General features: G+C 44.7%; 2 protein-coding genes across 18 annotated transcripts in view; one reads left to right on the top strand and one right to left on the bottom strand.

Moving 5' to 3' along the window:
• On the bottom strand, positions 1–26,901 carry LOC117075312. Of its 15 annotated transcripts, XM_033197568.1 has the most exons (7): positions 26,769–26,845; positions 26,214–26,324; positions 9,460–9,582; positions 6,291–6,361; positions 6,069–6,190; positions 3,735–3,802; positions 1–791 (listed from the first exon to the last, which is right to left on the bottom strand). In XM_033197568.1, exons 3-7 carry the CDS (start codon positions 9,484–9,486, stop codon positions 456–458), a joined length of 624 nt encoding a protein of 207 aa, XP_033053459.1. In that variant the 5' UTR covers positions 9,487–9,582; positions 26,214–26,324; positions 26,769–26,845; the 3' UTR covers positions 1–455. The 15 variants fall into 15 exon arrangements, 9 of the variants coding, with proteins under 9 accessions (XP_033053459.1, XP_033053458.1, XP_033053454.1 ...); XM_033197567.1 differs by lacking the exon at positions 26,214–26,324 and having other exon boundaries at positions 26,769–26,901; XM_033197563.1 differs by lacking the exons at positions 9,460–9,582; positions 26,214–26,324 and adding an exon at positions 26,445–26,629 and having other exon boundaries at positions 26,769–26,856.
• The window catches only part of WDR26 (WD repeat domain 26), a 50,078-nt gene continuing 48,969 nt past the window's right edge, over positions 26,839–27,947 (top strand). For 2 of the 3 annotated variants that reach the window (XM_033197562.1, XM_033197560.1), the window contains exon 1: positions 27,164–27,947. In XM_033197562.1, coding sequence (XP_033053453.1) covers positions 27,529–27,947 — 419 coding nt within the window. In that variant the 5' untranslated portion in view covers positions 27,164–27,528. The other variant, XM_033197561.1, reaches the window with a different exon arrangement.

Here is a 27,947-nt window from a genome sequence, read left to right as displayed (position 1 = left end):
TTCAGAGTAGCTTTATTTTAATAGCCAAAAATTGGAAGTGATCCAAACGTCCATCAACAGGTGAATGGATTAAACAAACTATACAGATACGGTATATCCATACAATGGAATGTTATTCATCAATAAAAGGAAAAGAATTGACAAACACAACAAGACAGATGAATCTAAAAAATAATTATGCTGAGTGAAAGAAGACAGACAGAAGAGCACATACTCTACGATTCCGTTTACATAAAACTTAAGAAAATGCAAACGGATCTGCAGGGACAGAAAGCAGTTCAGTGGCTGCCAGGGGGAGGGTTTTCTCAGGGGGAAGAGGCCGAGAAAACTTTTGTGGGTGATGGATATGATCCCCCTGTTGATTGTGGTGACAGTTTCACAGATGTAAACATATGGCAAAACTTATCAAATTACCCACTTTAAATATAAGCAGTGTATTGTATATCAATTATACCTCATTGTGGCTGTTTTAAAAAGATGATTCCAAGCTTAAGAAAGATAAACCAGGAGGGGTGGATCATGCCTGTAATCCTAGCACCCTGGGAGGCCAAGGTGGGTGGATCACTTGAGCAACCTGGTCTTAAGCTCAGGAGTTTAAGAGCAGCCTGGGCAATATGACAAAACCCTGTCTCTACAAAAAGTACAAAAGTTAGCCGGGTGTAGTGGCATGGGGCTGCAGCTCCAGCTACTCTGGGGACTGAGGCAGGAAGATCACTTGAGCCCAGGAAGTTGAGGCTGCAGTGAGCTGTGTTCGTACCTCTGTATTCCGGCCTGGGTAACCAAGCGAGACCCTGTCAAAAAAAAAAAAAAATAGGGGTTCCATGACTCTAACAATCCCCTCCCCACCCAGGGTGTGCAGGGGAACTGAACCAAGAGCCTCAATCCTGTCCTTGCTTTTTCTGAGCTCAGCACAAGCTCAAATGTGCATTTTACAAAGGCAATCAGACCAGCCTGTCTCTCCTCTCTGATCCTTCTGGCCCCTCCACATCTCTACCCCCATATTTAAATGGAAGCTAAGAGACACTACTATGTGCTTATGAAACCCCAGCTTCACTCCACCCCCACCCTGGGAAAGACTTCAAATTCAGTAATTCTAAGGAGAAAGATAAGCACAAACAGATCTATTTTATTCTGTGTACAGAGTTCTACCAGAAAAAATGCCTCGCCCAAGATACAAGTTGTTATTTCTTTCTTTACTGAGAGGTATTTGCCCCTTTGCCATAGTATAGATGAGAACAGGAAAATACTTGGATGTCACTGAGGGTCACGTTATTTGTTATAATGAGATTTGGCTCCATGGAATAGAAAAGTTGTTTTCATACTGTAAGGATTTATTTTCATCACTTTGTTAAAGTCCCGGAGTAAACAGTCAGGAACTGTTTTGGCAGCTCTGTGAAGTCATCAGGGTTTCGGCCTTCTGTTTCCTCCAGCATGTGACATCCATCCTCAAGGTCACATGATGTCTGCTGAAGACTTGATCTAAGCAGTAGGAGGAAGAGGGAAAGGCAAAGAAAGGGGCCCTGGATGCCCTAGAAGATAAAAGCCAGGCTACTAGAGAGGAAGTCAGGTGTTTGGCCATTCGGAGTCAAAGAGATAATAGACACTGGAACCAATCCTGGAATAGCATTTAGGCACCTTGGAGGGTGTGCCCTAAGAGAGATGATCACTGGAGCTGAACAGGGCCTCTGGGTACAAGGATCACGTAACAGTATGGTGCTAAAATTTTCCCCTTTTCTTGAAAAACTGCTGCAAAGAGCTCCCCTCCTAAGTTCTGGCCCCATCTTTCCAGGACTGTATCAGAAGTGCAAGCAGGGTCTCTCCTGACTGGACCAAACAGGCACTGGGAGACCCCATTGACACTTCCCCTGAATACCTTGCATCTTCCTCTGAGCACTCAGCTACCCAGTGCGTCTGATACCCATGGTGGGTTGGGTGCATGGGTGGATCCGAGCAAGACGAAAGTTCACTGTTCCTGAATACACACTTGAAAAGTGGTAAGGTCTCAACAAATTCATAAAAGTGAGTACAGTATGTTATCATTGGGGAGCAGTAGGAAAGTGGTGGGAGGTCTGTTCAACAGTGGAAGGAACGGTTGGAATCAGACAGTAAGAGCCACAGACAAGGTAGTCAAAGGGTAGTTGCTATCATCAGACCGGGCTCTCCTGCCCACCAACCACAGGCCACAATCCCAGCCCTTCTCTCTGATGTCAGGAGCTGGGGAGCATCTGCCTTGCCAAGCCTTGTGCGATCGGCTCCTGGCAGCCTCACACTTGGTAGGCTGAGGGACTGGGAGTGAGCCAGAGCCCCTCTGCTAAGCATAACTTCGGGAAGTGGGCAGCCCGCCCCTGAAGAATCAATACTGACATAGCACTGCTGCCTTCGCTGCTGACCACACAGGGACTACAGGACCTTTCTTGGCTTTGGTGCCCTGGCCACACGATGCCCCCAGAACCAGGTTCTGCTCAGCGCTGGGCTCTCCCACCACTGTCAGTGAATGAGATCAGAGCGAATCCAGCCGTACGTCACTCCTTAATACATTCAAAAGCACAGAGGAGGTCCCTGGACGCAAAACCAGGAGAGGGTAGGAACCCTGGAAGAGAATATCCTGCCCAAGTGCAGTACTTCACTATAATTATCACAGTTATACATTATTTCTGTTTAAGATCACTTCAGAGGGCACTAACTGGTATAAAGTAAAATAAGTCTTCTTCCTCCCTACACCTAGCTGCACTCCCTAGGGACCACCACGTATAGCTTCTGGTATACCTTTCAGAAATTTTCTATCCTACTGTATTCTGTTGAATGCATGTGTAAGAATTTTACTTATAGATAATTCAACTAACAATAATCACTAATTTATAAAATGCATATTATTGACACTGAAATTGGAGGTGGATAAACAACTAAAAATGATAAAAGTGAACGTTTAATTCTTTCAGAGTGCAGTTTTTGAAATGACCACCAGGTGTCAGAGTTATCAACAGTAATCCCCAAATTATGACTGGAAAGTTACAAGAACAGAAAAGTGCCTGGCTGGAAATGAGACCACGAGATTCCTCCCTTAACAGGATTCCTTGGCCCTTTGGCCCAATATTTTGTCTACTTAGGGTTGCAGGGAGGGAGGAAGGGAAGCTACAGACAAAAAAAAAAAATTCCTCAGACCACAGATTCCCATTCAATTGGGTACCCTTTGATCTTTAGAGAAGCTCTGTGAAAGCACTGTTAAATTTTACATGGGAAATGTAAAGGCTAGGCAGAGTCAGTCCTCCTACAGCTGCAAGGCTACTTTTGGAAGCCAGAGCTATCTCCTTTCCTCAGTAGGGGCGGAGAACAGAAGAGGACATGGACACACACGGACACACACACACACACACACACACACACACGAGAGGAGGGCTCAGCTACAGCCATCCTTGTTTTAAAAGGGAAAATTCAATTCTGTTTGTAGGAGCACCTCCTAGTTTACCACCGCCATCTCTTACTCACTTGCCATTGACTCCTCACATGCACTTCCTCTACCAGGCCTGACCTGCCTGCTGTCCTGAGCTGCTGACCTAAAAACACTCAACCTCCATGCTTGAGAGCAGGGCGTGGACCGTCTCCCCTCACCACATCCAGGCTGTCGTCCAGGGGTGGTTATGCCACCCTTCCTCCAGGGCAGAGGCCTGAGCGGGGTGGCCTTGCTGCTCCCACTCCCTGGCACCACATGCCCAGCTCTTGTAAAGCCAACATACCATGGAGGGCTCCAGGCGACTCCCACACAAGCCTCTTCCTGTATCTTCTTGGATCACTGATATCCGCACTGGCAGAACAGGAGAGTGAAGCAGTTAGGACAAGGCCTTGTGCAAGGAGGGCACGAGAATGGCACAAGTGGCTCCAGAGTGAGCTAATGTCTTCCCTGGGAGGGCACAGCTGAAAAGTGTCAAAAAGACAGGGGAATCCTTGGCTGGGCACAGTGGCTCATGCCTGTAATCACAGCACTTTTCAGAGGCCGAGGTGGGAGGATCTCATGAGGCCAGGGGTTTGAGACCAGCCTGAGCAACACGGTGCAAACCTATCTCTACAAAAAATACAAAAATTAGCTGGGCGTGGTGGCACGCACTTATAGTCCCAACTGCTTGGGAAGCTGAGGTGGGAGGATGGCTTGAGCCCGGGAGGTCCAGGCTACTGTGAGCCGTGACTATACCACTGCACTCCAGCCCAGGCAACAAAGTGAGACCCTGTCTCCAAAAACACTTTAAAGAAAAGGGGAATCTTTACATGTCCCACTGGCACTTGTCTAGGCTGTTCCCTGGACCACATCTCATTTCTGAGTTATGAGGCTAAGGAAGGGATCAGACAGGTTTCAGACCCCCTACACACTAGAGCTTTTTGTGGATGGAACATTGCTATGCAGAACGATGCAGAGCTTGTGAAAAGAAGCAGGAGATGGTGTGAGGAGAGGGGAGCGGGGAAGAAAAGAGTTCCCTTCCTCATGGACCACGTTATGCATGTTTCAATCCTACTTGAAATGTGACTTCCATGATTTCTGACAGATTAAGGTGACCTTTTCATGTGAGCTGAGTAACCACATCTGCTAAACTGGCACATGCCACATCGACCACATGAAACAACAGGAATTATTTTAGTCACTATACGCTTTAAATGCCATATATAATTTAAAATGATACACCTGTGGTGCCACACATATAATAAAATGTCAGTTATTATTAAAACACTGGTAGTATTCATATTCCATATGACAATACACTATGTTTGATGTTTCAAACATAAGGTTCAAGCCAAATGCTTCATATAAAAACATAAAGGGGTAAAACAATGTTTATATCTGGACCTCCATTCATTTACCATGACTGATATAGTAACTGTTGCTTTAATGTGGCGTATGGCAATTGAGATTTCTCTCCATTATCCTATAACATATAAGGGGTACAGAACAGAAAGAATCTCTCATAATGCTATTCCTATTATACTCCCTTCCTGAGTAGGGTCAGACTAAGCCATGGGCAGGGACCATCCAGAATCACCCTCATCTACACTGAGTGTGTCTACCTCAAGGAAGGTTTAATAATGGGCCTCCTCTCTGGGCACTGAACTGTTTGGTGACATTTGGATAATCCTGGATCTACTAGATTCCTGGTAAGTCAAAGAACATTCCAAATCTCTCCAAAGTCTTCCTATCAGTCACAAGTTCTACTTCATTAGGCCGTTCGGATGATAAGGGTTTCACAAGGCCAAGACAGACTTCACTGGTCAATGTGTATTTTGAGGATGGGGTAGTCAGGGGAGGAGGAGGGTGGATTCAGGCCCCTACCTCACTCATTCAAATACAGATGGTCCCTGACCTACAATGGTTCAGCTTACAATTTTTCAACTTTATGATAGTGTGAAAGCAATACGCATTCAGTAGAAACCATCCTTTAGTACCCATACAACAATTCTGTTTCTTACTTTCTGTACAGTATTTAATTTATTGAATAAATTACATAATATTCAACATTATTATATAGTAGGCTTTGTGTTAGATTATTTTGCGCAACTGTAGGCTACTGCAGTGTTCTGAGCGTGTTTAAGGTAGGCCAGGTTAAGCTATGAAGTTCTGTAGGGTATGTGGATTAGATGCATTTTTGACTTACAGTATTTTCTACTTACAATGGGGTTTATTGAGATACAACCCCACTGAAAGTCAAGGAGCATCTCTGTACCTGCTTGCCACCACCCCCTCCAGGTTATTCATGCTTTAAGTAGGTGAGTCAGAGGAGGTGGGCGGTTATATTTGGTTTTGCCATGTGTATGGTATCCTAATGACAGTGACTCCTCCCTCTAGTTAATCCTTCCACAAGCGACTCCACCTCCAAGCCCTGCACTCAGCCAGGTAAAATGCCTGACTGAAAATCTCCAGTCTCTTCACCAGTACCAGACGCCAATTCTCTTCTAGAAAGCAAGGAAGGAAATCACTGATGTGAACACAGAAGCAGAAGACTTTCTAAGCCAGTCACGAGCTTGGGTGCAGAGTCAGACAGGTCACTGACCATAATTATCCCTCCCATAAGGGCAGCCTTCCTCACCTGCAGCCACGCAGCTTCTGAGGCAGTGACAAATAGTTGTGCCTGTCGAAACTCCAGAGGAAACATTCCTCACCAGGTCTCTCAGTCCAAGCTTCAGTGACAGGACCAGAAATGTAAACAGACTACTCCAATAGAAACAAGAGAGAACTGGTTCTCCTGCTCTCTGGATGGTTTATGACATTTCAATTATGTTCAACACAATATAGCTGAATTATTTTTAACCTTACTGAGCCTCCTAGCTTTGTAAAAGAAATATTCGTTGATAGAGTGGAAGGACAGCTAGAAGCAGAGATCTGGAAGAAAAAAAAAAAAAAACTCACTAGTAGAAATGAGCCTATAAACGATACTACTTACAATATTGAGTAGATAAAGCATAGCACCTTTTACTCAAGGAACCATGAGTGAGGGACATTTTGGGTGTTGCTTATTTGTAATTTACTTCTTAGAATAATATAGTGCATTTTCTTCAAGCAATTTTGCTGTTATTTCAGCAAACAGGAGAGAGGAAATCTCAGTTCTAATTTCCCCAGTAGCTGTGCTGCCATGATTACCATCATACTAGAACAAACAGTTCAAGATAATTCTGCCTAAGGTTAAGACAAAGAGATTCTTAATGCACAATCTTTTGGACAATATGACTCAGTGTCTAAATAAACTGATCTCGGGTTTTAATAGTTTTGTTGAGGGGAGGGAGGATAAAGAAGGGTCCCATTTCTTCTCTTTGTTTCACTTTTATTCTCCCCTCAATGCTACGAAAACCTTTCAAAACTTGTCAAAGGTATCAGTGCACCTGTAGTCCCAGCCACTAAGGAGGCTGAGGCAGAAGGATGGTTGAGCCCACAGTTTTGAGGCTGTAGTACACTTTGATCATGCCTATGAATAGCCTGCACTCTGCACTCCAGTCTGGGCAACATAACAAGAACCTATCTCTAAAATTTTTTTTTAAATTTTTTAAACCTTGTTAAAGGTATACAACAACCTCACAGTGAAATATCCAAAGTTCTTCTGACTATGGTGTTAGAACTAAGCATAAGAGTTGCAACCTCCAGTGACTACAGGTGCCAAATACCTTTGTTTCATAGTATCTTGAGACCAGGTAGAGTGGCTCACGCCTGTAACCCCAACACTTTGGGAGGCCAAAGCAAGAGGATCGCGTGAGCCTAGGAGTTCAAGACCAGCCTGGGCAACATTGTGAGAAACTGTTCCAACAAAACAACAACAACAACAAAAAGCAAGGCATGGTGGCTCGTGTCTGTGGACCCAGCTACTCAGGAGGGCTAAGGTGGAAAGATTGGAAGATGGGTTGAATCCAGGAAGTCGAGGCTGCAGTGAGCCATGATGACACCACTGCACTCCAGCCTGAATGACAGAGAGAGACTGTGTCTCTCTAAAATAAAAACATATATACACACATTATATATACATATTACATGTGTATATTATACATATACTTTTTTTTTTTTTTTTTTGAGACGGAGTCTCATTCTGTTGCCCAGGCTGGAGTGCAATCTCAGCTTAGTGCAACCTCCGCCTCCCGGGTGCAAGTGATTCTCCTGACTCAGCCTTCCCAAGTAGTAGGGATTACAGGCATGTGCCACCACGACTGGCTAATTTTGTATTTTTAGTATAGACAGGGTTTCTCCATATTGGTCAGGTTGGTCTCGAACTCCCGACCTCAGATGATCTGCCCGCCTCAGCCTCCCAAAGTGCTGGGATTACAGGCGTGAGCCATTGCACCCAGCCATAATCTTAAACTATATTCTTTTGGCCCTGAAATACTTTACTTTTTTTTTTTTGAGACGGAGTTTCGCTCCATCGCCCAGGCTGGAGTGCAGTGGCACGATCTCCACTCACTGCAAGCTCTGCCTCCCGGGTTCACGCCATTCTCCTGCCTCAGCCTCCTGAGTAGGTAGGACTACAGGTGTCCGCCACCACACCCGGCTAATTTTTTTGTATTTTTAGTAGAGATGGGGTTTCACAGTGTTTAGCCAGGATGGTCTGGATCTCCTGACCTCGTGATCTGCCTGCCTCAGCCTCCCAGAGTGCTGGGATTACAGGTATAAGCCACCGTGCCTGGCCAACACTTTACTTTTTAAAATATCCATTTCTTCTTGAAATACAGCCCACTTTGCTGCGCGCAGTGGCTCAGGCCTATAATCCCAGCACTTTGGAAGGCCAAGACGGGTGGATCACTTGAGGTCAGGAGTTTGAAACCAGCCTGCCCAACATGGTGAAACCCTGTCCCTACTAAAAATACAAAAATTAGCCAGGCACGGTGGTGCGTGCCTGTAATCCCAGCTACTTGGGAGTCTGAGGCAGGAGAATTGTTTGAACCGAGGAGGTGGAGGTTACAGTAAGCCGAGATCACGCCACTGCATTCCAGCCCGGGCAACAGAGCGAGACTCCATCTTAAAAAAAAAAAGAAAAGAAAAGACAGTGATAAAGGAAATAGTTCACTTTTGTCTTAATTCTACTATTAGAAAAATAATAGTGTAACATGGATGAATTTCAAAAGTAAAAATAAATACAACAGTACCACAAGTGGCAACTGACAGTCAACCTCAATATCTGGGAGGCAACAGGGAAGCATGGCGACTCTGGTAATCTGAAAAGCGCATAACCTGTATAAAAGCAGAAGCCGCTGTGAATGCCAACCATCTGTTTTTCAGAAGTGTCGATCCAAGTCTTCATTTGAGAAACCAGAAGTCCAGATTCCTATGTGTAATCTCTTAATTTTTAAATATGGACTATTATCTTAAAAGAAAAAGTCATCAGGTCACCACTTTGCTACCCTCCTTTACTAACTAGAAACAATCTGACTGGGGATAGAATTATTCTGGAAGTCAGGGAGCCAAGACTGTTAAACCCAGCTGACACCAACCTAGTTTCTTCCCCTGGGCCAAAGACCTAATCATTCTGTGACTCAGTTGCATTGTCTGAAAAGTTTAGAGGTCCAAAATTCCTTTCAATCCTAAAATATGGCATATGGATGAATAAGTTTTCTAGATAGTCAATACTCACAAGAATAACAAGGAACATAATTAAATGAAAAACAAAACTAGATCATTGTGCCATAGCAGGCTCTATTACATTGTCTAGACATGATCTTGGTGTGACCAAGCTATTTGGTTAATATAACCACAAGAATTGGAATACTTTTATCAGAGCAGATCCAGTTTCTAATATCTACCCACCCACTGGGGAGAGAAAAAAAGTGTGGATCTCTAGTACATCATGACTCCGGAAGGAGCACCCCTCTATGAAACAGAACTCTTGGGTCTTTTGAACCCAAACCCAGCGTTTGAAGGGAATAATTCTGAGTCAGAACAAAGCTGACCAAGAGGCTGCCCTGAGCCACAGCTCTTGCTTAGCAAGTTCATGCTCAGCCTACCTGCGATGAGCTTTGTAGATGCCACATCACGGTCTCCTGCAGGCGCCAACTGCACTAGGAACAGCTCTTCTTACATAATCCTCGGCCATGCCCCATGACTGTGCACGAGGACATGGCTTTGCCCTGCACAAACGCACACAGGATTTTAGACATGGCATCTCATTTTTCAGGGAGCACAGAAAGGAAATAGAAAATATAAGGCTGGAAAATAATAAGGAATAGATAAATTAAGGGCCTTTCCCACTGTAAAGGTTAAAAGCATATTTCAGAACAAATAAAAGTGTTCACCTTCTTGTGGTTATATTAACTGTGTGCCTTTGGCAAAGTGAAGGCCCAAAGAATAATGGAAACCCACATGAACTACAACTGGTGGCTTCTTCACACAGGCCATCGTGACACAGATCGCATGGCTCCAAGTGAAACGTGGAAAGGGTGTCTGCTCCCTACATTCCTAAGTACTTTTGTGCATCAGTTGTGAACAGGACCTTTTCAATTTTGCTATTAGCAGCTGCCAATAAGTATCTAGTACGTCTTAAAGAATAATTTACCTTTGGTTCCAGAACCAGCTATGATCTCTCTTCAGTTCTATCGCCCCCTAAAGGCGTTTTCTTCATTGTGTCCTTTTAATGCCCTGGCTTTAGCTAACCAGGGTGTTTATTCTAAAAGTCAGTTCATTCTTACCCTAAGTCCTTTGTATTATCTGTTCCCTCTGCCTGGAATGCTCTTTACCCTGATCTTCACAAGAGCAGTTCATTCAGATCTCAGCCTCAAGGGTACCCCTGAGAGAGGCCCTCCCTGGCCATTCAGTAGACAGGGTCTTCCCAAGCACTGTGTCATGTGACCCTACTTTAATTCTCTGCCTAGCGCATCACACCTTCACACCGTCACACCACCTGATACATTTCCTGTTTCTTTCTTTCTTTTTGCTGGTCTTCCCTGGAAGACACAATATAAGACTAGAATATAAGTTTGTGTAAGCTTATAAGAATATAAGCTCCATGGAAATAAAGATTTTGTGTCTTGTTCACTGCATATTTCTAGCACCTAGAAGGGTCTTACATATAGCAAGTGCTCAAAAAATATTTTTTGAGGGAGTCCCTGAACATATTCTGGCTCAGGGGGCTTCTCAATAATATATACATATGTGTGTGTGTATGTGTGTATGTGTGTGTGTGTGTGTGTGTGTGCTGAATGAATGGACGGTTGGATGAATGGAAGAATCCATTCAGCAAATATCCACAAAGTGCCTGTGGTGTACTGGAAATATGATGAGGAGTAAGATCTTCCTTCAAGGACCCTACTAGGTCCCCACCAGGGAAGCAGGCATTACAGAATACAATGTGGTAGAAGAAATGCTTGAAGAAGCATTTCAAGCTCTTAACTTTCCCTAGAGATTACCCTTATACTATCTGGGTTTGGGTATGAGGGTAATCTCTAAGGAAAGTTAAGAGCTGGCCAAAAGGATAAGAATGAGAAGAGGGGTAGCAGGTAAGGCATCTGAGAAGCACTGCAACAAAGCCACCGAGTCTGAAAGCAAGCCACAGGTTCCGGGAGCCCCAAGTGGTCTGGTGTGACTGGAGCCACAGGTGAGGGACTTGAGGGAGACTGGGCCTCCAAAGAGAGGCATGGGCCAGTTCTTAAGGAGCCATGCAGACCAGTACCTGCACATTAGATTTTATCATCTAAGCGGTGAGGGCCACTGAAATCATTTTATACAGTTTTAAGTAGGGAAGTGACATAATGGTTCCATGCTTTATAAAGATAATTTTGTAGCCGGGGGTGGTGGTGCATGCCTATAGTCCCAGCTCAGGAGGCTGAGGTGGGAGAATCACTTGAGCCTGGAAATTCAAGCCAGCAGTGAGCTATGATCGCCCCACTGCACTCCAGCCTAGGTGACACAGCAAGACCCCCTCTCTTGGGGGAAAAAAAAAAACAGAAAGAAAGATAATTTTGGTAGCAGTGACAGCAACAAATTAGAGAAAGGAACAAAATATTCAGGAAGCTATAGTCTAATCCAGGTGGAAGAAAAAAATGTAAACCCAAACTATGAGTGGCAATGGAGATGAGAGGAGACAGATTAAAAGCTATTCAAAGGGTAGGATCAATAGAGCTTAGTAACACAGGAGATGCGGGAGGTGAAAGAATGAAAGGGGTTAAAGAGAATCTGGCTGGGCACGGTGGCTCACACCTGTAATCCCAGCACTTTGGGAGGCCAAGGCAGGTGGCTCATGAGGTCAAGAGATCAAGACCATCCTGGTCAACACGGTGAAACCCCATCTCTAATAAAAATACAAAAAATTAGCCGGGCGTGGTGGCAGGCACCTGTAATCCCAGCTACTTGGGAGGCTGAGGCAGGAGAATCGCTTGAACCCGAGAGGCGGAGGTTGCAGTGAGCTGAGATCATGCCATTGCACTCCAGCCTGGGCAAAAAGAGTGAAACTCCATCTCACACAAAAAAAAGAGAATCCCAGTTTCTGATTCGTGTCAGTGGGAGAAACTGTGACATTCTTCATGGAAATGAATAGCTCTCAGGCAGGCACAAGGCCTCTGGAGCTCTAAATTCACTCTGCCTGTGAGCTGACTGAATCTGAGTCCGCTTGCTTGCGTGAGCTCATGGACACTTGCCCAAGTGGCTATCTATGGTCCTAGCATAAATATGAGTTTATCTGCTGAATAAGTAAATGCAGACAGAAGTCCCTCTGGTGTGTGTACATCAAATCTGCAGTGCTGGTGATTTATCTGTTCATAACAATACACGTGGGATTGCACTGCACGGCCATTTTGGGAGGCACACACTGATCCATCACCATGAACACATGACTATTGGTCTAAATATAGATGTGCCTGTCACCTCAGAGAAAGAACAGACCAGAAGTCATGATCCCACTTACTCCAAGGAAACTTTAAGGTGACAAACTTGAAAAAAAAAATCAATGAACGTATAATATTTCTTAAGTCTGAATCTGATCTAAAGATCAAATTATAATTACCTCCCCTTTGTTTCATTTTTCTTGACTTTAATTGCTAATTTAACCCCAGCCTCTTCTAAAGTAGCCCCACTTCCATTCCAAGATAATTCTGACAGTCCTCAAGGGACACCTCACAGGTGCTCAAAAGCAAGTACAGTCGGCTATCTATCAAGACACTCTGTGAGGATGTCCAGTTTATTTCTGATGGTTTTTTTGTGTTTTTTGAGAGACAGGATCTTGCTGTGTCATCCAGGCACGATCATACATGTCGTACAGTGGCACGATCATAGCTCATTGCAGCCTCAACCTCCTGGGCTCAAGCAGTCCTCCCACTTCAGCCTCCCAAGCAGCTGGGACTACAGGCATCCGCCACCATGCCTGGCTGGAGTTTATCCATTTTCTCCTCCTCCAGTGCCCCCATCTGCTGCTGCCACTTGAAAGACTATATAATGTTAAGAGCATGGGCTCTAGTGACTGCCAGCTTAGGTTGGAATCCTGGCTTTGCCCTTGATGAGCTGTGTGACCCTGGGCAAATTATTTAGCCACTCTGTGCCTTTTTTTCCCACCCTGGTAAAAAATATATATATATTATTATTATTTTCATTAACCTCTAGCCTACCTTGTGGAGGTGCTTGTGACAATTAAATGGGTTAATATTTATAAAGTACTTATAGTAGTGCCTAAAGCAGAGCAGGCACTGAATAAATGCCAGCTATTATTTCTACTACCATCACTCCTACTGGCCATGAGGATACCTCTGGTGGTCCTGCCATAAGGTGCCAAGGCAATGGGGGTTATTATAAGGTAAGGGACAATGCCCTCTTTGTAATATGACATCAAAGGCAGCTACAGCTTATGTCCAGTGTTTTCTGAAATTACCACTGTGATGGTTAATTTTAGGTGCCAACTTGACTGGATTAAGGAAGAGAACTGGTGAAGCACTGTTTCTGGGCATGTCTGCCAGGGTTTCCACAGGAGACTGGTGTGTGAGTCAGTGGACTGAGTGGGGAAGACCCACCCTCAATGTGGGCGGGCACCATCCAACTGGCTGGGGGCCCAGATAGAACAAAAAAAGGAGAGAAAAGGATTTCCTCTCTCCTGGAGCTGGGACACTCTCCTCCTCCTGCCCTCAGTCATCAGAACTCCAGGATCTCTGGCCTTGGGACTCCAGGACTTACACCAGCAGCCCCCTAGCTTCTTGAGCCTTTGACTTCAGATAAGAAGTACACCATCAGCTTCCCTAGTTCTAGGGCTTTTAGACTTGGACTGAGCCACACTACCAGCACCCCAGGGGCTCCCGCTTGCAGACGCACTATTGAAGGACTTCTCAGCCTCCAGAATCCAGTGAGCCAATTCCCTAATAAACCCCCTCTCATATATCTATAGATCTACATCTATCCTATTGGTTCTGTCTCTCGGGAGAACCTAACACAGTTCCTAAAAGTTCTTTACATTTTTACTTGCAAAGGACTGAGATGAGCTATGAGTCCATGGGCACCCAGGGTAGAAGGCAAATGAGTGACCAACACCATCTATCCTCTCTCCCTCAGGGCTTTGTTACAGGGCTCAGCTGGGTCCAGTCTGGCTCCATCTCCCTTAGGATGAGTTCTGCCCAGAAGACTCTTTCCTTCCTCACCTAGATAGACTTCTTTGAGTCCCCCTCTTCCCAGTGCTTCCAAAGGGGGAATTTAAATCCGATCCTTTAAAAATAATGAAACACGGCCAGGCACAGTGGCTCAAGCCTGTAATCCCAGCACTTTGGGAGGCCGAGACGGGCGGATCACGAGGTCAGGAGATCGAGACCATCCTGGCTAACACAGTGAAACCCTGTCTCTACTAAAAAAAAATACAAAAAACTAGCCGGGCATGGTGGCGGGCGCCTGTAGTCCCAGCTACTCGGGAGGCTGAGGCAGGAGAATGGCGTAAACCCGGGAGGCGGAGCCTGCAGTGAGCTGAGATCCCACCACTGTACTCCAGCCTGGGCGACAGAGCGAGACTCCGTCTCAAAAAAAAAAAAAAAAAAAAGAAACACCAGCTGTATCATTAAATTATTTCTAAGTGGAATTTAGACTTAATATGAGTCTTTTAACAGTAGACTCTTAAATGAAGCTCCTTAACTCAAGACTAAAGAATACTACTGATGTGGGCATTCATCTTTGATGATGAGTCCCTGTTGACAGTCTTAACATTAGGACAGGAAGAGGAAAAATTAAATTTTAAACATACCATTTATGTTAGCATCAAAAAACATCCGATACCTAGGAATAAATCTAACAAAAGATGTACAAGACTTCTACACAGAAAACCATGAAACATTACATTACTAAGAAAAATTAAAGACATAAAGAACTATATAAGTAGAGAAACATGCCATATTCCTAGACACAAAGATTCGATGTTATAAAGATGTCTAGTCTCCCCAAATTGACCCAAAGATTTAATGCAGTTCCAATCAAAATTTCACAAAATTTTTTGTGGAAATTGATGAGTCTACACTTTACATGAAATGCAAAGGGCCAAGAATAGCCAAGACGATACTGACAAAAAAAAAAGTTGAAATAATTATACTACCAAATGGCAAACTTAGTATAAGATTACAGCAGCAAGTAAGTCAGTATGGTATTAGCACAAACTTTTACCAGTTAAAACATAAAGATATGTGAATAGAGCAATCGAGCAGAGTTTAGAAACACACCCACACATATACAGTGCTCTAATTTATAACAACACCACTGCAAGACAGAGGGGAAAGGATTTTCTTTACCCTGTGGTGTGGGTCAACTGGACATTCACATGGAAAAACAATGAACCGTGGTCCCTACCTCACACCAGTCAGAAAACTAAATTCCAGAATGCTTGTAGACATAAACATGAAAGGCAAACATTGAAACTTCCAGAGGATATAACACAGGAGAATATCTTTATGCCCTTGCAGACAAGAAATGACTTCTAAAGTAAAACACAAAAAGCACAAACCATAAAGAGAACAACTGATGAACTGGATTTCATTAAGAACTACTGTTCATCAAGACAACATTAAAAGAGCAAAAGCAAACCACACAGAGGGAAAACAAATTTGCAGTACATACAACCAACAAAGGACTCACAACATCTAGACTCTGTCGTCCAGGCTGGAAAGCAGTGGCATGATCTCAGCTCACTGCAACCTCTGCCTCCCAGGTTCAAGGGACTCTCCTGCCTCAGACTCCCAAGTAGCTGGGATTACAGGCATGCGCCACCACACCCGGCTAATTTTCATATTTTTAGTAGAGATAGGGCTTCACCATGTTGGCCAGGCTGATTTTGAACTCCTGACCTCAGGTGACCCACCCACCTTGGCCTCTCCAAGTGCTGAGATTATAGGTGTGAGCCACCACGCCCGGCCAAAAGGCAACACAATCTTAAAAGAGGAGGAACAAGCAAAAGATATGAAAAAGCATTTCACAAAAGAAAACATCTAAATAGCAAAAAATGTATATAGACCTACTTACATACACACACACATATACGTAGGTCTATACATACACTTTTGTATTAATACACACACACCATTAGTCATCAGAGAAATGCAAATTAAAACAACAATAAGATACTACTGGGGTCCTGGTAATGTTCTATTTCATGACCTGGGTGATGGTTTCACAGGTATGTTCACTAGAAAAAACTGAGTTGTACAATTAAGGATGTATATACTCCTCTCTACATATTATATTTAAATAAAGATGTTTACTAAAAAAAAAACTGGGGCCGGGCGTGGTGGCTTACACCTGTAATCCCAGCACTTTGGGAGGCCAAGATGGGCAGATCACGAGGTCAGGAGTTTGAGACCAGCCTGACCAACATGGTGAAACCTCATCTATACTAAAAATACAAAAATTAGCCAGGCATGGTGATGCACACCTGTAATCCCATCCATTCAAAAGGCTGAGGCAGGAGAATCGCTTGAACCTGCGAGTCGAAGGTTGCAGTGAGCCAAGATCGCGCCACTGCACTCCAACCTGGGTGACAGAGAGAGATTCTGTCTCAAAAAAAAAGCAACAACAAACAAACAAACAAACAAAAACAGCTGGGCACGGTGGCTCATGTCTGTAATCCCAGCACTTTGAAAGGCCAAGGAGGGTGGATCACACGATCAGGAGTTTGAGACCAGCCTGGCCAATATGCTGAAACCCCGCCTCTACTGAAAATACAAAAATTAGTTGGGTGTGATGGCATGCACCTATAGTCCCAGCTGCTCGCGAGACTGAGGCAGGAAAATCACTTGAACCCGGGAGGCAGAGGTTGCAGAGAGCCGAGATTGTGCCACTGCACTCCAGCCTAGGCAACAGGGCGAGGCGAGACTCTGTCTCAAAAATAAAAAATAAAAATAAAAAAAACCAAATGCCACATGTGGGCCTTTTTTAGATCCTGCTTCATACAAGCCAACTGTTAAAAGAAATGGTGAGACAGTCAGAAAAATTTGAGATTAATTGCATATCTGATGACAATATTAATTTTTTAGGTGTGATGATGGTATTAAGGCAATATTTTCAAAAGGAGGTTTTATCTTTTAGAGCTACATACTGAAATATAAGTAAATATATTATAAATAAATAATATCCTGGATTTAATTCAAAACAATCAGAAGAGAGGACAGATAACACAAGCATAGATGAGTTGATAGCTATCATAGCTGGACAGTGGTGGGGACATGAGAACTGCTACACCATCTCTTTACCTTTATGTATGTTTAAAATACTGCACAATAAAACTTTTTAAAAATCTAGAAACAAATCCAAGGTTTTATCTGTTTGCCTATTTATGACTCTTCTCTTCTGCCCATACGTGGACTAATCAAATAACATTATGTAATAGCAATGCAGAGTCCATAAACACTGAATCCCTAGGCTACAGAGACCTCAAGAAATCATCTTGGCTATCCCCTCACCATCAAGCAGTCTCTGAAACAGAGGACATCCCAAATCACATCTGCACACTGACCAGCACAGGCGACAGTGTGTCTACTCTCAGAGAAGCAGCCTAAATATATAAAAACATATATATATTTTTATACATATATTATATATTACATATCATATATTATATATATATATATATATATATATATATATAAAGAACCTAGATGAACCTAGATAGGGCAGAGCAATCATTTACCTATATTCTTTGGGGTGTATGCCAAGGTAAGGGCTCTAAGTAGCCTGGCTGCTTTGTCTAAAACAGAAGACTCTTAAAAGAAGCTCCTATATTCTCCCTGAGCTGACCTTTCCTGTCTTGTCCCTCGAATATTAAGCTTATGCTATCAAGCCTCATCTCAGTTAGGTATCTGTGGCTTCCTTTGCCAGCTGACCTAGCTGGAGCTGCTAATGGAGTAATCAAGTATGAATTCCTGTATAAATCAAGTCTGGCTCTTATTGCAGGGATCTAGACTACTACAGGCCTACACAGTTTAGAAACCCTCATTAGATAGATGCAAGTACTTGTAAATATAAACCTGGCTAGGGCCTTCTGATTTATTGTGTCTCCCAGGAAGCCCTCCAGATTTGGGAGACTTCTCAGTTCACAGGGAAAGAAAATTCATTTCCTCCTTCTCACCTTCCTTTGCCATTTCAAGGTGAAGTGTCCTAAATTGATAAATCTCCAAGTTAACGCCTAGCTTAGTGTGCTATCCCTACTGGACATAATATCTGTTTCAACAAGGATTTCTTGGAGAAATGAACTATACCTTTGGCACAAAGCATCCAGGTACCCTCTGTGATAGCTTCTGGAGGAAAGAAAATCTTTTAGTGTCCCTAACGGGCATAATGAAATGATACAGGCTTCAAAGGTGAAGAGTCGAGGTTTCATATACCCAAAAAGGGAAAAGTTCAAAAATGAATGTATAGGATTTGCTCCATTTTTTCTTTTAACCCCTAAGGAATTTAAACAGTGGCTACTTTTCGGACTAACACAAGCCGTCTCCAAAAAGTCACGTAATGAAGCGGCTGAGAACACGACTCTGGAGCCACACATCAGCTATACAACCTCAAGTTTTCTGTGCTTCAGTTTCTCACCTGTAAAATGCAGCTAATGAAAATACAGCCTTAATAAGGTTGATGGGAAGATTAAAAGAGTACAATATATGTAAAGTACTTACAACCCTGTCTTCCCAGTGTTAGCTCTATTATTTCATTATCACAGAAGCCCTGCTGTGGACATATGCCATCGCAGGGAAAAAAAAAAAAAGGCTAAGAATGGAACAAGTGGACACTAGGAAACAAAATGAAAAAGAACAGTGTTGTTGACACTTCGGCTAAACCTTAAAAACATCTACTTCTATGCCACAGTATTTGTCAATAATCTGGGGACAGAGAAAAAGACATTCTGAAATAAGGGGTCGGAGGTGTAGCAGAAAATGTACATCCCTATTTTTCAGGAATTTATAGAGAAAGGCTACTCTTATGTGTGATGATACAAACCCCAGTAAGAGAGGCCAGGCTCTTGCCCATAATCCCAGCACTTTGGGAGGCCGAGGCAGGAGAATTATTTGAGCCCAGGAGTTCAAGACCAGCCTGGGCAACACGGGGAGACCTCGTCTCTACAAAAAGTTAGCCAGGTGTGGTAGTGTGTGACTGTGGTCCCAGCTATTCGGGAGGCTGAGGTGGGAGGACTGCTCGAGCCCACCTCAAAGTGGGTGCAGTGAGCCATGATCGTGCCACCGCACTCCTGCCTGAGCGATGAAGGAAGACCCTGTCTCAAAAAAAAAAAATTAAGAGAATCAACAAATCTCCCAAACTCTGTTAGTCCTCAGTTGGCCAAGCACCCCTCCACTAGCCACAAAAAGCTGAGTTATTGTTTTGCATTTTGTTGGTAATGACTGACATTCATGGTCTTTCATTCAATACATTTTTTAAAATTCAGGCTATTATAATATTTCATGTTTGCCTATACATTTAGTATTATTTAGTAAGGAGCATAATTTTTAAAAATAATAATTAATGGAAGAAGCCTCGACATCCCTTCAACAATTTTTTAAACTTTATGAATAATCTACTAAAGTCTTTAAAATTTTTCAGTTTTAAATGCCTAGTTATTGGTCCATTACCTCTACAGGGGATGCATACACATATTCAGAAACATTTTCTTATGATAATTAGAATTTGTTGTTAACAGTCATAATTGTGTTTTACCATTGATTATTGTGATTATCATAATGCCAGAGGGATGAACAACACATTTGAAACTGAGAAGAAGGAAGACTGCCCAAAGGGCCTGTTGTTAGAGTCTATGCATGGACTCCTGGGGCTATTAATTATTTATCTGGTTTTCAAAGTTAATAAATAGGAATGTCTTTTTGCCCTTTATTCCCCAGATGAACTTAACCAAATGAGAGATGGGGTGGGTGTGTGCAGAGATGGCAGTCTGAGAATACAAGAGGTATAGGTAATGAGAAGGAGATTTTAGAAAAACAAAGACTTACTGTCAAATATACTTAATAACATTGCCTTATCTGGCATGTTTATCTGGCATGTTTTTATTATGAACATTTTGATGTTTTCGAGTGTTCTTTTAAAAACGAGTGCTTTAGAAGCATAACATGAATATGAAAAGAAAGACAAATTATATACAATCTCACAACCCAAATAACCCCTTGGCACTTTTTAGAAATACTTAATACTGTATACAGCTGTAAAATTCAAACACTAAGGAGTAGTATTAAATGGAAAAATAAGAACTTCTCCCCTTCCTATCCCACTCCATCCATCAAAGAGAAACCCTGTTTATGCTTTTCTTTCCCACCAGAGAAAAAAATGTGCATACATACATAAATTTATCTACCAAAATGCATCATATTAGGCACACTGTTTTGTAACATGCATTATTCACTTAATAACATATCTTGGTACTATATCCATATCAGCACATGGTGATTAGCACTTTCTTTTTCCTCTTAATGCTTCAGGCCAGAAGCAATTGTCCATGTCTGTAATCCCAGGACTTTGGGAGGCAAAGGCAGGAGGACTGCTTGAGCCCAGGCGTTCAAGATCAGCCTTGGCATCATAGGGTGACCCTGCCTCTACAAAAAAAAAAAAAGTAGTCAGGTGTGGTGGTGTGCACCTGTAGTTCCAGCTACTTGAGAGGCTGGGGTGGAAAGATCACTTGAACTTTGGAGGTTGAGGCTACAGTGAGCCATGACTGCACCACTGTACTCGAGCCTGGACAACAGAGTAAGACCCTAACTCAAAATAAAATAGTAATAATAATAATGCAACCGGGCGTGGTGGTTCATGCCTGTAATCCCAGCATTTTGGGAGGTCGAGGCAGGTGGATCATGAGGTCAAAAGATCAAGACCATCCTGGTCAACATGGTGAAACCCCATCTCTACTAAAAGTACCAAAACTGGCCGGGCGCAGTGGTTCACGCCTGTAATCCCATCACTTTGGGAGGCTGAGGCAGGCAGATCACAAGGTCAGGAGATCGAGACCATCTTGGTTAATACAGTGAAACCCCATCTCTACCAAAAACACAAAAAATCAGGCCGGGCGCGGGGGCTCATGCCTGTAATCCCAGCACTTTGGGAGGCCAAGGCGCGCAGATCAGGAGGTCAGGAGATAGAGACCATCCTGGTTAACACAGTGAAACCCCATGTCTATTAAAAATACAAAAAACCAGGCCAGGCGCGGGGGCTCACGCCTGTAATCCCAGCACTTTAGGAGGCCGAGACAGGCGGATCACAAGGTCAGGAGATCGAGACCATCCTGGCTAATGCGGTGAAACCCCGACTCTACTAAAAAATACAAAAAATTAGCCAGGCATGGTGGCGGGCGCCTGTAGTCCCAGCTACTCCAGAGGCTGAGGCAGGAGAATGGCGTGAAACCCGGTAGGCAGAGCTTGCAGTGAGCCCAGATCACGCCACTGTACTCCAGACTGGCAACACAGCAAGACTCCGTCTCAAACAAAACAAAACAAAACAAATACAAAAAATCAGCCGGGTGTGGTGGCAGGTGCCTGTAGTCCCAGCTACTCCAGAGGCTGAGGCAGGAGAATGGCGTGAACCCAGGAGGCGGAGCTTGCAGTGAGCCAAGATCGCACCACTGCACTCCAGCCTGGGCGACAGAGCGAGACTCCATCTCAAAAAACAAAACAAAAAAAAACAAAAACCAAAATTACCTGGGCATGGTGGCCCACACCTGTAGTCCCAGCTACTGGAGAGGCTGAGGTAGGAGAACCACTTGAACCTGGGAGGTTGAGTTTGCAGTGAGCCAAGATTGCACCACTGCACTCCAGCCTGGCTACAGAGCCAGACTCCATCTCAAAAATAAATAAATAAATAAAATTAAATAATAATGCTTTAGTGACTATCTTTGTACCCATAGCTGAGAGTTAAATGTTTTTTTTTTTAAATACAACCCATACTGCAAAATCAGAGCTGCAAGTACAAACTAAGCAGTCTATCCCAGCTGTGTGGTAGGAAAAGAACGATCTCATTTATATGGTTCATTTCAGTTCCTTCAGGAAATTTCCCGCGACATTGTTATTTATACCAAATGGGTCTCAAAAACGTGAGACGGCTACTGAGAAGAGGACTGTTTTCCACTGAGAGGAAGGTGAATATGTCTAACTGTGTACAATTGCTGGTTGTAAAGGCGCCTGTGGCAAAGCAGTCGTCCTGTCTTTGTGCTTAAATCCACCTGGTGTGCCACCCCTACCCTTGCTTACAGGACTGTACTGAATGCCCATGGCATGAACGGAATGTTTGCAGAAGGGGAAAATAAGCAAGCACTGGAGAAACATGCATAGAACAGCAGGTAAAACTGCCAGATGACTGTGCCCTTCATCCACTCATGGAAGGCCAATATGAAGCCATGTTCAGAGTCATCTGCCCGGAGCTACAGAGGAATACAGGGCTGAGTAAGAAAGTGACTACAGAGTCACAGCTCAGAAACAATCATAACCAAAAAACCATCTTATACCTCTGCATTTAGCTGCCTCAAATCCTTTCTAAATGAAGAGGGATTTAAATTTTATTTTAAAATATTTCAACACAGTACTTTTCCAAATATTTGTTATATTCGTTATCTCATGACCCACACATTAACACTAGCAGGCAGGTAGGCCAATGTCATTATTCCCACTTAAACATGACATGCCTGAGGGGCTGCAAAAGTTAAATGACTTGCCTGGAGTCAATCGGCTGACCAACTGTTCGGACCCAAGAACCATGCTCTCCTGAATTCTCCCAATCCCAACCAGGCCCAACAAGTCCAGCTGGACAATTTTAGCATCCCAAAGAAAAGTTAGGAATGAAGCTGGAGATATAAATATAAAAATATTCCTTCCCAAAGACACCTGAGATCTGAAAACTACCTCTTCCTAACAAAAATTTAAAAAATTAAGTATCGATGTTGCTAAGCACCAAGTTGATATACCAAATTTACATCTGGACAGAACAACTACAGTCTCTACTAGTCACAAAGACTTGTGAGAAATGTTGGTTTTATGTTTTATTATAAACATTTATACTATCTCAGCTTTTTAAAATATGGTAGAGTTTAATTTTTACAATTAATATGTTGTCTTGTGGTCAGGAGTGGTGGCTCATACCTGTAATCCTAACACTTTGGGAGGCCAAGGCTGGAGGATCACTTGAGCTCAAGAGTTTGAGACCAGCCTGGGCAACACAATGAGACTACGTCTGCATTTAAAAACAAAACAAAAAAAAGGCCTGCACGGTGGCTCACGCCTGTAATCCCAGCATTTTAGGAGGCCAAGGCAGACAGATCACGAGGTCAGGAGATCGAGACCATCCTGGCTAACATGGTGAAACCGCATTTCTATGAAAAATACAAAAAATTAGCCGGGTGTTGTGGCGGGCGCCTGTAGTCCCAGTTACTTGGGAGGCTGAGGCAGGAGAATGGTGTGAACCCCGGGGGTGGAGCTTGCAGTGAGCTGAGATCGTGCCACCACACTCCAGCCTGAGTGACAGAGCAAGACACTGCCTCAAAAAAAAAAAAAAAAAAAGTTGCCATGGGCAGTACTAGTCATTTGTCATTTATATATCCAACACCTATATCTTGAATTGCCTTCTAGTCTAGTCTGGACTGGCTTATATGAATGTTTTTCAAACTCTTTTGACAATGGCCTACAGAAGAAATATATTTTACTTTGTGAAGCATAGACATGTGTCTGTCATTCAAACAAAAATTTCACAAAATAATAATCACCCCTCTTTTGAGTGATTCACTTGGATATCTTCTATGCTTTTATACTTTGCCACATTATTTTTTAAAATACAAATTATGGCCCAGTAAATGGATTTCATGACTTACAAATGGGTCACAAGCCAAAAGCCGAAAAAACTGGATTATATGAACAATATACAGATTGTGCCCTCGAGGAATCTGTACATTAGTTGGGAGTCTCATACACTTCACACACCTCTTTTTTTTTTTTTTTTTTTGAGACGGAGTCTCGCTCTGTCGCCCAGGCTGGAGTGCAGTGGCCGGATCTCAGCTCACTGCAAGCTCCACCTCCCGGGTTTACGCCATTCTCCTGCCTCAGCCTCCTGAGTAGCTGGGACTACAGGCGCCCGCCACCTCGCCCGGCTAGTTTTTTGTATTTTTAGTAGAGACGGGGTTTCACCATGTTAGCCAGGATGGTCTCGATCTCCTGACCTCGTGAGCCGCCCATCTCGGCCTCCCAAAGTGCTGGGATTACAGGCTTGAGCCACCGCGCCCGGCCACACACCTCTTACAGTTGGAAAGGCCTATAGGTCAATTAGTTCGACTACCTACTCTATACTTGATTCTACAGCATCCCTGAAAAAAGGTGAGACATGTGAAAAAGGCTTGTTTGCTCTTTCAAGGACAAGGAGTTACCTCTTACTTAGAACCTAGCACAATATGGGTCAAATAGAGACCTGTTAAAAACAGTACAGAAACAAATACAAATGAATCAAGTATCAAAATATACACTTGATTTCTTTTTTCTAAAAGATAACTTGGACCTTTGTTCCTAAACCCATCTTAGTCTTTTTTAGGAGGAGGGTGAAAAGGGGAAGGTAAATCAGGGGGACAGAGGTCTAGAAAGGCTTCTCTCTGATGACCTGAAGAAGGGGTCTTAGCAAGTTACATCACAAGTAGCCTTCGCGATTGAGGAGCCTAATAAATGACACTCACAATGACGGCTAGGAGAGTGGAAGTCAGGAAAGGCTCCCCTGAGGAGGTTTGAAATGAGCTGAGTCTTGAAAGATTGACTGCAATCAGACAGGTGAAGAAAAGATGGGAGAGTGTAGTCAAAGACTCTGAAAAAGAAATGAGTCAGTACATTTGGGGGACAGCAGATGGGGTCCCTGAAGCAGAGCAATAAGAGATGAAGCTGAAAAGAAAGACTGAAACCAACCTGTGGTGAGCAAGACAGAATTTGGATTTTATTCTGTAGGTAATGTGGTGTCACTGAAGGTTACTCAGTGTGTAGAGTGTATTTCAGAATTGTTCATCTGTACATAGACCTGAAACTTGGCTCTAGAAAGACCTAAAGACCCAGAGTTCAGATAACAGATTCTCAAGCTGTGTTTTAGTACAGAGAAAAATGTTCTGTAAGGGACTTTATAAATTCAGAATTCTAACATGAGCAGTGTTGGTTACCTAAAAAGTAGAAAAACTGGAATATAGAGTTTAGATAGCAATGGAATCCAATTTATTTTTCATCATTTTACTTTCATTAATTTTTAAAAAGTGTGAGCTTTGTCTGTAGCTGCCACTAAGTGACTGATTTCCTTTATAAACCCTACAGACTTTATTCAGAAGCAAGTCTTCAGCATTGCTATGGGTCTAATAAACTATTATAAACCATTTTGCAAAAATTAAATTTTTCCTAAACAATAGCAACACTTTTAAAAATAAGGTTGTCTAAAGTTAATATACAAACAGGGCTTTCTGAGGGTGTTAACTATCTAGTAATTCAGGCTCTGCTGGATACAGTGACAGAGCTCTAAGAACCTCAACTAGAACTCAGGTCGGCCTCAGGTGAATATAAACACTGTATGTGAGTCACCTTGCAATTACAGCTGCCACCTGGAAGCAAATTTAAGCAGTAAGAACTACAAAACCAAATCCCTGTAAGATCCTGCATTGACCTTCCTCTTACTTCTTCCTGTCTGAGGATCCATAAACCTCAGGATTCTTTACTAATTTCTCATCAGCATCATTTTTCATTGTATTCCCAAATTTAAAAACGACTGTCTCCAAAGGCCTCAAAATTACTTTCAGTTATTAGTATAATAAGTATCAGCGATGTATGATGTATTCATTAGAACCTATGGTGTTTTTTTTCCCCCTCCCCACAGGAAAACTACTTCAGAGAAAGACTTAATTTCTGAGAAAATCTTTGTACATATCGAATATATATGCTATCGACATGAAAATAATTGTTTGGGGATAATGCACACCATTTGCCAATGATTAAGATTCAGCCCAGTCTTTGTCACTACATTTCTACATTCACATAAATTAGTAAGTCATGATGACACGGAAGGCTCACATGCCACGTAAAAATTTCAAGCTTGGATCTGAATCGGTGACTGAATCCTCCTCAGAATGCGTATTTTGGAGGCAACTGTTTGGTTTATGTTACTGCTCCCTAAACCGGGCAGTGACTCAAGAGGCAGCTGGAAGAGAGAAGGAGGTGCTGGGCAAGTGCTAAAATACTGAAGTCTCAACAGTAGAGTCCCTCCCCTTCTCTACACACCACACAGCCTTTTTGTGACTTCTTGTCCCCATCAGATATGCTCCTCTAGACTAGCTCACCTTCCCAGGGTGGGGCAGAGTCTCACCGGCTCATTATCTCACAGCTCCCGGGATGGCCCCGGGTACAGCAACTGTGTGGCACTTGGCTGTGGAAATTCAAGTTTTTCCACCCTAAAACAAGTAGGTTGTGAAACCCGATTTCGGTCCTGGTTACCATTAAGAGAGGGGCCTACCACAGCCCTGTGCCTGGAAGTTCTTGCTACTAAACCTCGCCTCCTGCTCCACCCTCACCTTCAGCACCTGATGGAGAAGGTCCAGTCCCTCCGCACACCTTACATGCCCAGGCCACACTGGTGGACTCACGCACGCACGCCAACTCTGCCATCCCATGCACGCCCGGCTTCGGAGAGCGGCTACGAACTTACTGCTCGCCGAGTCAGCCGAGCCAGGGCGCAAGGGGAAAGGCCGGAGAGGGGCTGGGGATAGGATCGGATCGGAGTTGGGGTCGCGGTCGGGGTTGGGGCGGACCCCGCCGGCCCGCTGGCCTCCCTCCCCTGACTCCCGGGACAGCCCCGGCGCACGTGCTGGGTGACAGGCCCCCTATAGGTTCCATACCTGCCACCGGAAGTGAGTGAGGAGGGCAGTATAGGCATTTCCTGTGACGCGAGCGCCTGGACTCCATTAGGCAGCAGCTGGGGGAAGAATCAACACACCAGGGAGCAGAGCGCAGCGGACCCGAGGACAGAGGCGGCAGCTGCCTCCGCTGCCGCCCGCCGCCGCCGCCGCCGCAGCCACTGCCGGGGCTCAACCCAGCGGCGGGTCCCGCGCCCCCTCAGCCGCCCCGCGGCGCCCGCAGGCGCGACCCCCGGGCCGCGCACCCCGAGCTGCCTCCGGGAGGGGGGGGGGAAAGGGCCCGGATTCTCCTTCTCCCCCTCCTCCTCCTCCTCCCCCTCCTCTCACCCCCACCCTCCTACCCTGACCCCCTCCCCGCCTCCCCGGCCCCCCTCACCCGGACCCTCTCCCCGGCCCCCGCCTCCCCTCCCCCGCCTCGCCCCACCGGCTTCCCACCACGGCCTCTCTCGGCGAGGAAACTCTGGCCTCCGCTTCCTCCTCCTCCGACTCGGACACCGGCGGAGCCTCCCCGCCCCCGCGGAAGAAACCCCGAGCCTCGGCGGCGGAGGGAGCAGGAGAGCCCGGGGCTTCGGCAGGCAGAGCAGGCCTCTCCCCTCCGTCCTCGTCGTCCTCGTCGTCGTCCTCCTCCTCCTCCTCCTCCTCCGTGGTGGTAGTGGTGGGACTCCCCCCGGCTGCTGCCCCTCCCGCCGCCGCTGCTGTCCCCCACCGAAGTAGCGGCCACAGCCTGGTCAGCGGCAGCATCATGCAGGCCAACGGGGCAGGAGGAGGAGGAGGAGGTGGCGGCGGCGGCGGCGGAGGAGGGGGCGGCGGGGGCCAGGGACAGACCCCGGAACTCGCCTGCCTGTCGGCTCAGAACGGGGAGTCGTCCCCCTCGTCGTCGTCGTCCGCGGGGGACCTGGCCCACGCTAATGGGCTCCTGCCTTCCGCCCCCTCCGCCGCCAGCAACAATAGCAACAGCCTGAATGTCAATAACGGGGTTCCCGGCGGGGCGGCCGCCGCATCCTCAGCCACCGTCGCAGCTGCCTCCGCCACCACCGCCGCCTCCTCTTCCTTGGCCACCCCAGAACTGGGCAGCAGCCTCAAGAAGAAGAAGCGGCTCTCCCAGTCAGATGAGGATGTCATTAGGCTAATAGGACAGCACTTGAATGGCTTAGGGCTCAA

This window comes from Trachypithecus francoisi, unplaced genomic scaffold (genome assembly GCF_009764315.1).
Source record: "Trachypithecus francoisi isolate TF-2019V2 unplaced genomic scaffold, Tfra_2.0 Lachesis_group5, whole genome shotgun sequence".
Classification (NCBI taxonomy): domain Eukaryota; kingdom Metazoa; phylum Chordata; class Mammalia; order Primates; family Cercopithecidae; genus Trachypithecus; species Trachypithecus francoisi.
This window is presented reverse-complemented; position numbering and strand designations above follow the sequence as displayed.